This window comes from Camelina sativa, chromosome 8 (assembly GCF_000633955.1).
Source record: "Camelina sativa cultivar DH55 chromosome 8, Cs, whole genome shotgun sequence".
NCBI lineage: Eukaryota > Viridiplantae > Streptophyta > Magnoliopsida > Brassicales > Brassicaceae > Camelina > Camelina sativa.
In genome coordinates this window covers 25,413,541-25,423,570 of record NC_025692.1, presented here as the reverse complement: position 1 = coordinate 25,423,570, position 10,030 = coordinate 25,413,541, and the positions used below count along the sequence as shown (strand labels likewise).

At 36.1% G+C, this 10,030-nt stretch overlaps 2 protein-coding genes across 2 annotated transcripts; both read left to right on the top strand.

Annotated features, from left to right (window-relative positions):
- Nucleotides 1,923–5,240, top strand: LOC104708571 (DEAD-box ATP-dependent RNA helicase 18-like). The gene is made up of 11 exons (XM_010425169.2): nucleotides 1,923–2,252; nucleotides 2,341–2,577; nucleotides 2,721–2,969; nucleotides 3,242–3,321; nucleotides 3,394–3,499; nucleotides 3,588–3,701; nucleotides 3,788–3,886; nucleotides 3,981–4,070; nucleotides 4,151–4,257; nucleotides 4,365–4,508; nucleotides 4,753–5,240. Exons 1-11 carry the CDS (start codon nucleotides 1,983–1,985, stop codon nucleotides 5,036–5,038), a joined length of 1,782 nt encoding a protein of 593 aa, XP_010423471.1. The 5' UTR covers nucleotides 1,923–1,982; the 3' UTR covers nucleotides 5,039–5,240.
- LOC104708570 (cytosolic endo-beta-N-acetylglucosaminidase 1) lies at nucleotides 5,498–8,952 on the top strand. The gene is made up of 11 exons (XM_010425168.2): nucleotides 5,498–6,041; nucleotides 6,251–6,388; nucleotides 6,484–6,593; nucleotides 6,679–6,790; nucleotides 6,885–6,992; nucleotides 7,083–7,195; nucleotides 7,275–7,356; nucleotides 7,458–7,538; nucleotides 7,673–7,722; nucleotides 7,810–7,945; nucleotides 8,081–8,952. Exons 1-11 carry the CDS (start codon nucleotides 5,643–5,645, stop codon nucleotides 8,795–8,797), a joined length of 2,046 nt encoding a protein of 681 aa, XP_010423470.1. The 5' UTR covers nucleotides 5,498–5,642; the 3' UTR covers nucleotides 8,798–8,952.

The window sequence follows — 10,030 nt, the reverse complement described above, 5'->3', positions numbered from 1 at the left end:
TAAATAGATATTTTGGTTTAGACAGAATGTGGAATTTAATGGGATTTCCTTGGGAGCTAGATTTATGTTGGGACTATCGAAATATTGTTGGGGGAGAGATTCACAAAAATATGGATTTTTGGAGGGTGCAGTGGTGGTACTGGTACATAATAGCAATTAGAGGTCATGAATCTGTTAAATGATATTAATCACTTCGTTGTTTTGTGCATAGAATCATAATTTTGTGACTTGTTGTTTAATTTTTGTTGTTTCTTTTTAATCTTACTATTATCCATTTTTGTGGTTTATAAATGAATTTGCTTAAGTAATTTGTATCAGTACGTATTGTAACATATAATATTCCGAACCAAGAATTAATCAAGGCGATAACTGTGCCACCCTCCAAATAATAAAAACTCATATATTCATTTAACTTGAAAGTTTTATCGTCATCATGGTCATATTAAGTGAAAGTATATTCGAATTATCTGTCGATATATACATCGATCACACAAAATATATATTCTTGTAACAATTTATTAAAGGTATATGTAGATGAAATGTATGAAAGATTCACAGCAAATAAACAAATCTTAAAGGAAAACTATATAAAACCAGATAATGGATTTTAAACCTGATTATTAGCATGTGCAATTAACATAAACATATACAGTATAGGGCTTAGACCTAAAGCGAAAAAAATAGAAAAGTAGACGTGCTTAAACTATAACCAACTTGTTATTTCATTGGCTACTAGTCTGGTCAAGTGGAGATTATTCATATTTTTATTCCCGTTTGTTTGTTTAAATTAATTACAACCAACCTAGTGGGGGATTATATTTAAATTCAAATATAAGTTTCTGGTCTACTATATATTTTTCTTTTTCTTTTTCTTTTTCTTTAGGTGGGTTGCTATTTCTTAATTCGTTTGATTTCAAAATTTTATTTAAGTAAGAATTAGCTGGAAACGCGTTGCAACTTGCTAGTTATTTTTTTTTTCCTTCCTCTAGTGGGGAATGATACAACGAACCCCTATGCCGGTCTTTATGAGTTTATATTTCTTTTCATCCAATTCCCTTTTAATAATCATACAAGGATTGATAAATCAAAATCTTGTCAAATACTATCGGATTGATAAATGATACAACGAACACCCTATACCATGTTCAACTTACATATACTATCGGATTTTAGAAAACTGACTACGCCATACATTTTGACGATTAATGTTTGCTAGGAATACCTTACATCCTAATATTTGATAGAGAAAAAAATAACAACTGTATAACCAACATCTAAAGATAAATAATTTAATATAATAGTTTTGAATGTTACAAAACTAGTATTGTCTCACTTCTTTTTTTCTGTTTTTTTTTGTTTGGTAAAACATCTTTTTATTTTGAACAAATAATATTGAAATAACAATCTTTTGCTAGTCCACTATCGTATCATTATCGGGATTCAAATCCGCATATTGAATGTTGTTGAAATTTACTTACAAAACACAAATGGTTAATTTTTAAAATCTTTATTCTTTTTTTGACAATAATGGTTTTTAATCTTTTAAATTTCAAAAGTGCTTAAAAAATAAAAGTCTCATTTTCATAATATTTTTAAATGTAGATATGTAAACTATATCATACGACATCATACAAATTATTCATGACATTTTTCTTTTGTCCCCAAATCAGTGGTGAGATACTTCAAATGTCTAATTATGTGTTAGTTAAGTGCTTAATAATAATCGTAAGAATTTTCAGATATTAATGTAAGTGCTAAGGCCCAAGAATTACCTGAAATAAATGGGCCGAGAGATACATTTGTTATTTTGTCGCATATAATGCAATTGGTCACCGGTACATAATTTAATTTTGGGTCGTAAAATTCCAACATAACCGAACCGAAATGATTAATACGCTGCGTTTGATGTTTGGCTTATATAACAAAAAAAGGTCACCGACCCCTAAGCGGGAAGTGAGCGACAAGAAACAGCGGCGGCCGTCATGGATTCGTCGGCGAACACAAACAAAGCTTTAACGGAGACGCGTTTCTCCGACCTCGAACCTCCACTCTCCGTAGATATCATTGAGGCGCTTCGTCAATCTAATTTCGAGTTCTGCACTCCGGTTCAAGCCGCCACGATTCCTTTACTCTGCCGTTACAAGGATGTCGCCGTCGACGCTGCCACTGGTTCTGGAAAAACCCTAGCTTTCGTCCTCCCACTCGTTGAAATCCTCCGTAAATCCACCTCCTACCCTCCGAAGCCTCACCAGGTAAAGATAATCTGGAAATTTAGGATTTTTATGTTACAAGTTCAATCTTTGTTTGTGGAGTTTGATGCTTATTGAAATTGGATTACAGGTCATGGGGGTGATTATATCGCCAACAAGAGAGCTATCAACGCAGATATATAATGTGGCACAGCCATTTGTTTCCACTTTGGCAAATGTGAACTCTGTGTTACTTGTTGGAGGCCGAGAGGTGAGAGCTGACGTGAAGATTATTGAAGAAGAAGGATGCAATCTCTTGATTGGTACACCTGGAAGGCTTTCAGATATAATGGAACGACTGGAGATTCTGGATTTTCGAAATCTTGAGGTAGTTTTCGTCAATCAGGGATTTATCTTTCTTTTAAGATGGATGTTGTTGTTCATAATATAGCTGGATTTGGTTATGATGATGTCTTAACAACTTGAAAGTTTAGATTCTTATTAACTAGGTGAATCTTTTTGCATATGTAGATTCTTATTTTAGATGAGGCAGATAGACTTTTGGAGATGGGATTCCAGAAGCAGGTGAATTACATTATCTCACGCTTGCCGAAGCAGAGGAGGACTGGCCTCTTTTCAGCTACACAAACAGAGGGTGTTGAAGAGCTCGCCAAGGCTGGGCTTAGGAACCCTGTGAGAGTTGAAGTTCGAGCTGAGTCAAAGTCGGAATCAACCCAACAATTGACAAACTCGAGAACCCCTTCTGGTCTTCATCTTGAGGTATTATAAGTTCAATATATAAATATTACATTTTTCAAAGTAGTTAGTTTTCCTGTCGTATCCTGCACTATCAATTAGCATTATTGTGAGTTTGTGACCTGATGTATGGAAAAATATTCTTCTATTTGTAAGGATCCTGTAGCTTAACGATTCTCTTGGCAGCTCATTGTACTCCCTTCTCTTGCTCGATAGCAAGTTTGCTGCGAATATTCTTATCTTTACATTTCCTACTTTTGCGTTTCTTACACGTTTATTTCTCCTTTTCTCTACAGTATATGGAATGCGAAGCAGATAAGAAATCATCACAACTAGTGGATCTGCTCATCAAGAACAGTAATAAAAAGCTTATGGTGTAAGTTTATAGTATTTCACACAGACTTATAAACTGTAAACATCCTTATAATTACTCTAAGTAACTCTGCAGATTCTTCATGACTTGTGCTTCTGTTGATTACTGGGGATTCGTACTTTCAAAAATTCCTACCCTTAAGTCCATATCCTTAATTCCAATCCATGGAGATATGAAGCAAGTAAGTTACCGTGATAGATTTTAATTTTCCGTATCACCTCATTGCCTGTTTTATTAAAGATTTTGATAAAATATACTTTACACATCAGAATGCAAGAGACAAGGCATTAGCTTCATTTACTAAAGCATCAAGCGGTGCTCTTCTGTGCACAGATGTTGCTGCACGTGGACTTGATATACCAGGCATTGATTACGTAGTTCAGGTAGAATTCATAATGTTTGTTTCCATTGCTATGCCATATTTGTTGCAAAATATATATGATTCAAAGGTTTGAACATGTTCCTGCAGTATGATCCCCCACAAGACCCAAATATGTTCAACCATAGGGCCGGCAGAACTGCAAGATTGGGAAGACAAGGGAGGGCTATTGTGTTTTTACTGCCCAGGGTTTAGCTTTGATCACTTTATCTTCTCTTTTACCCTCCATAGTTACATCGCATAGCATATAAAGCTGAAAAAGTTCACTTGCATATGTGTGTAGGAGGAAGCCTATGTAGAGTTTATGCGCATAAGAAGAGTCCCTCTGGAAGAGAGGAAATGCTCTGAGGACGCACCCGATGTCATCCCGATTGTAAGAAAACCTCTATGCCTCTCTCTCTCTCTCCCTCTGTGTCAGTCACAGTGTTTACTAATTGCTATAAACGTGTTCAGATACGTTCGGCTGCCATGAAGGACCGGGCAGTGTTGGAGAAGGGATTAAAGGCATTTGTTTCCTTTGTCCGTGCTTATAAGGAACATCACTGCTCTTTCATTTTCAGGTTCATTCATGAGGCTCAGTCGTTTTTTTCTCTTTTTTTCAAATCCGTTCTTGCTCTATAACTTTTCTAAATGGAAAGTTCCTTTCTTTTTGGGTCCTAACTTACAGATGGAAAGAACTTGAGATCGGAAAGTTAGCCATGGGATATGGCCTCTTGTATCTTCCTTCCATGTCTGAAATTAAACAACACAGACTTTCTAGTGAGGGTTTCACACCCGTTGAAGGCGTCAAGTTTGAAGACATAAGATTCACGTAATTTTTTCTACCAAAATCCCTAAACGCTTATAATTTGAATCCGCTTTCTCGTGTTACCCTAGTTTCTGAGACACCGAAAGACAAAAACTTGATACAGGTTTAGATTTAGGCAAATAAGCATTTGTAGTCTGAAGTAGTGAAGTCATTGTCCATCTTAAGGCGTAGTGTTTCCAGGAATCATATGCTTTGTGAGCTGATGAGTAAGCATTTCTCTAAACCTGAATGTTTGGAATCAACGCAGGGACAAATCTCGGGAGAAACAAAGGCAGCAAAACGTAAAAGCAAGGAAAGAGAAACGGCAAGAAGAGAAAAGAGAGAAAGGCAAGAGAAAAAGGGTTGATGGTACTGGTACTAATGATTCTAAGAAAGCGTCGAGGAAGCTAACGGGGAAGCAAAGACAAACTATTCAAACTGCTGAAGATGAAGAAGAGATGGATCGAGATTACCGGTCACTGATAAAACTAAAGAAAGGGTTAATTAAAGAAGATGAATATGCAAGACTTACAGGAGAGGATGATTTATTCTGAAGAGAAGAAACAAACCTGCATAATGCTTGAATAATTAGCAGAGATGGACTAAGCTTAGTGTTTTTACTCTCATCATGTTTGTGTTAGCTAAAAAGGGTCATGTTTTGTGGGCATAGCTTTTGATTATGTTTTTTTGAGAATTACATTGGATCATGTGTTTGTTCTAATTTTTGAAATGTATTCTAAAGATTTTGAGTCTTGACCATCAGAAGAGACCTTTAATCCAGTGATCTTTTTTTGCTTGGATAAAAAGAGATAGTATTCAATCAAACCTAACATTTATAAAACGAATAGAAAACTGTAAATATATAGACTTTTTGATAATAAAATCGTATCGAATCAAATAATTTACCAACTGCACACAACTTCCTAGTAGACTGTGCCCTGCCCTCCATAATTAATAACGACTATCACCCATCATCGGTAAAGATATTTTCAGACAAAACAAAAATAAAAAGTTAAAAACCATTAAGTTTCCATATATACACAATCTCTCTGTTCTGTAACACCATCGTCTTCATCTTTTGCCGTTGACTGACTCGTTTCGAATTTTCGGAAGAAACTTTCTCTCCCTTACTCACTCTGTCTCTCTCTCTCTCTCGTGATGTCAAAATCCAACGACGAAGCCATGTTAGTGGCACCACCACCACCACCTCCGCCATTCGATCCGACTAAGCCATCAACACCTATCTCTTTCCCAATCAAAACTCTTCAAGACTTGAAGTCTCGTTCTTACTTCGACTCTTTTCATTTCTCCTTTAACCGTTCCTCCGTCCCTCTCCGCCGCAACACCGGCGCCTTGCCTGATCGATCTAGGATCTTGGTTTGCCACGACATGAAAGGAGGCTACGTCGACGACAAGTGGGTTCAAGGATGTGGAAACAACGCTGGTTACGCGATCTGGCATTGGTATTTGATGGACGTTTTCGTTTACTTCGCACACTCGCTTGTGACTCTGCCTCCTCCTTGCTGGACCAACACTGCTCACCGACATGGCGTCAAGGTCAGTCGATGAGTTGACTTTTCATAGTTTGATTTGCAACTTGAAAAACCGATCTTTGCATGTGTTGTATCATACAACTTGTACGTAAGTTGTAGAAAAAATTGAACTTTGAATAGAGTGAATAAATGATGGAGGCAGAGAAATATATACAATCATGGCTTTTTAAGGAATGATTCACTTTTCTTATGTGTTTTAATGGAAATTTTAAGGTATTGGGGACTTTCATCACAGAATGGGACGAAGGTAAAGCTATCTGCAAAGAGTTGTTGGCCACAAAGGAGTCTGCGCAGATGTATGCAGAGCGTTTAGCAGAACTTGCTGCTGCTCTTGGATTTGATGGGTGGCTGGTGAGGTTTTCTTTTTTGCTATATATAGACAATTCCTTCATATTTTAGTGAATGAAGAAGTTGCTTATTGCCTTATAAATTGTTGTTACTTGCAGATGAATATTGAGAATGTAATAGATGAAGCTCAAATTCCAAACTTAATGGTTTTTGTAAGCCATCTAACAAAAGTCATGCATTCATCTGTACCTGGAGGTTTAGTTATATGGTGAGTGTTGAGAAGCCTTTCGTTGTCAAATTCATTATTTTGTCTCACTGATCCTTCTGATTACTTTTTTTTTTTATTGTTGCAGGTATGATAGTGTCACGGTTCATGGTCTTCTTGCTTGGCAAGATCAGTTGACTGAAAATAATAAACCTTTCTTTGATATTTGTGATGGAATATTCATGAACTATACATGGAAGGTATGCAATTTCACTTCACTATTGATCAATCTCTTTATTGATCTTCATTCCTTCTATATGTTTTGATTGTGATGTGAGTATGCATCTCTTTCAGGAGAACTATCCCAAAGCATCAGCTGAAATTGCCGGTGATAGGAAATATGATGTCTATATGGGAATAGATGTTTTTGGCCGGGGCACTTATGGTGGTGGACAATGGACTGTATGTATCTTAATTAATCCTTGCAACATCTGCAATGTTCAAGCTGCATATAAAGTTTTTTTTACCTTGTTTAAAATATTTTCACTGTAGACAAATGTTGCCCTTGATGTGCTGAAGAGAGACAATGTATCAGCTGCCATATTTGCTCCTGGATGGGTATACGAATCCGAGCAACCACCCGATTTCTACAGGGCACAGAATAAGTAATACTGTAATACTTACAAATACGATGGTTACAAAAGAATCTGTGCAATCTTATCATCATATGTTATGTGTTTTTAGATGGTGGTCACTTGTTGAGAAGTCATGGGGAAGAGTTCAAACGTATCCGCAAGTCCTACCTTTCTACGCAGATTTTGATCTGGTGAAGTGAAACTCTGTTTTCCAGTGAATAAATGCAAATGACTATAGTTATTCTCTATTTTCACAAGTTTTGAAACTCTATTCTCTTGGTTAATCATATAGGGCCTTGGTTCCCATATTTCTCTTGGAGGTCAAACATTCTCAGACGCTCCCTGGTACAATATTTCATGCCAGAATCTGCAGGTGTAGTAGTCACTCATTGTTCTACATTTTTTGATCGTATTATAACTCTTTTTCCCTTTTCTGTCACATTCTTTATCTGGACTTATTTGCATATGCCAATTTGGTCTTGTTTTCTGTTGTGTTCTTTGTGATAGCCACTCCTAGAATTTCATGAAGGAAGCAATATCATGCAAGTCACTGTTGAGTAAGACTAGCCTCATATTTGATTTTCGATAAGCCTATAAAAGAAATGAAGTTTGACATCTAACGATAAAGAACACAAATATGGTAGTGGTAGAGAAGCATCTTACAATGGAGGAGGGAACGTCTGTTTCAGAGGAAAACTAAAGAGAAATGAACATTTCACAGCAAGACTCTTCAAACCTCAGCTTCAGCTTTCTGCTTCTCCCATCTCAATCTCATTTTCTGTAAGTTTCTGCTCCTCATACCAAAGCCACGGATGCGTCACAGTTTCCATTATGACGACAAGCTCTGCCTCCTCATATTTATAATATATTTCAATCTTTTAAGTTTGTTTGCTGATGTAATTTGGACTGGTGCAGGTGAAGTCAGATACAAGATCCGAGCTAAGCATTCTGCTACAATTTTCATCTCCTTCAAATGAGACAAAGTCCTTACTTATGGCGCCAAATGATTCCATCAGCAGAGTTGGCAACATGTTCTTACCATGTCACCTCACATCAACACAGACCAAATCTGATTGGACGGTGCATGAAACAAACCTTGTTCTGGATGGGTACACACTGACTGAGATCTCTGCCTTCTGCTCCACGCCAGATGATCTCACAGAAGAAGCAAACACACTAGAGTATTTTGCATTGCTTGGACATATCTCCATAAAGAGCCAGCAAAAAACCAAGCTTTTTCCTTTGGCTATCGAGGCTCATGATGTAAAGATTGTACCGGGTGATCCTGGCTCCAAGACCTTGAGTTGTAAGCTAGAATGGAGATTGAAGCACCCTAAAGAAGATTTTACCTTTACAAGGTACAATGTGTATGCAGAGGATCTGAAATCGAGCGATTACAGGCCAAGGAAGGTTATGGAAGAACGGAGAATCGAGAAAGTGTTTCTCGGAACAGCTCATGTTAATGCTTATTATGTCTCTGAGCTGGTCGTTGGATCAGATGTGAAGGGAGTCCGGTTTGTAGTTCAACCTTGTGGTGAAGATGGTACATGGCAGGAGCTGGATGCTTCCCCAAACCTTCTGGTTGAGATAGAACGTCCGAGTTCGAAGCTTTGTTGTTGTGGGTTGATTTGAGTTATGGTTCGTTTCCAAACTCGCGATGCCAGCTATCTAATAAGAGCATTGATTGTTTAGTCAGTGTGAATTATACGAACCTTACAATAATGATTATGAGGTTGATAATAGTAACGTTAAAAATAAATTCTGATAATAAAGTTGGTTTCGCTGAAGTTCTGCGTCACTACTAGATGAAGTCTTGCTCTATATGCGGGACACGGTAGTTTAACTATAAAATGAAGCTACTGTATATACCGTGTTTATAATTAGTATTAACTATATCATACATTCATACGGCAACATACAAATTATTCATGACATTTTTCGTTTGTCCCCAAATTAGTGGTGAGATACTTCAAATGTCTAAATTATGTGTTATATATTTTTTTGTTTTTAACGTCTTCTTAATTAACTTTAGGGAAAACCATTCAATCAAAACTTAAGTATATCCTTTGTGTAGGATGATGATGTGTATATTTTTATCATTTATCCTCTTTGTGTTGTACTCTTGAGAACATGTCATATAGTTTAAGAAATAACAAATTAGGTAAAATAAATATGGTAGTTCGTAGCCTTTATCCTCAGTGTTTGTTTTGTTTATCATGTGTAGGGTGATGATGTAAGAACAACATATATGTCGGAGATATCAAAGCATGAAATATGTGATGGAATATACGAGGGGGCATATCTTAATGATGATTTGTTATGCCTAGAACATAGTCACATGTCTTCTCAGCGTCTCTCCACCGGAGGATGTTGATACAAGGCATGTGTTTTTGTTTACTTTGCAATATTCCTTTTCCTTCGTTCCAACTTTTTTTGAGTTTGATGATAGAAGACTTGCATCTAACTTTTGTCTGAAACATTATCTTCTATAAGATGAAAGAATAATTAGAATTTTCTTTTCATTCTCAACCTCTATGACAAGAAAGACTGAGGCTTCGATTCTACATAGTGAGAATTTTTAAAATCCTTGTAATATAATTAATATTATTAAATGGGTGAAAATGAAAATAATTTTTATTTACTAAAGAATTTAATTTTTGTATTATAGTAATGGTACTAATCTTTCAAAAATAACTTAATTGTTTATAATATAAATTAGAGTGAGATTTAGGAAGATAATAATTAATAATATACCATAAATTTATTAGATATGCATAGATGATAGATTGTGTTTGTATAAATCAGTTTTAGTCAAAAATAACATTTTCTAATGACATATGATATGGATATAATAAAAAATACCAT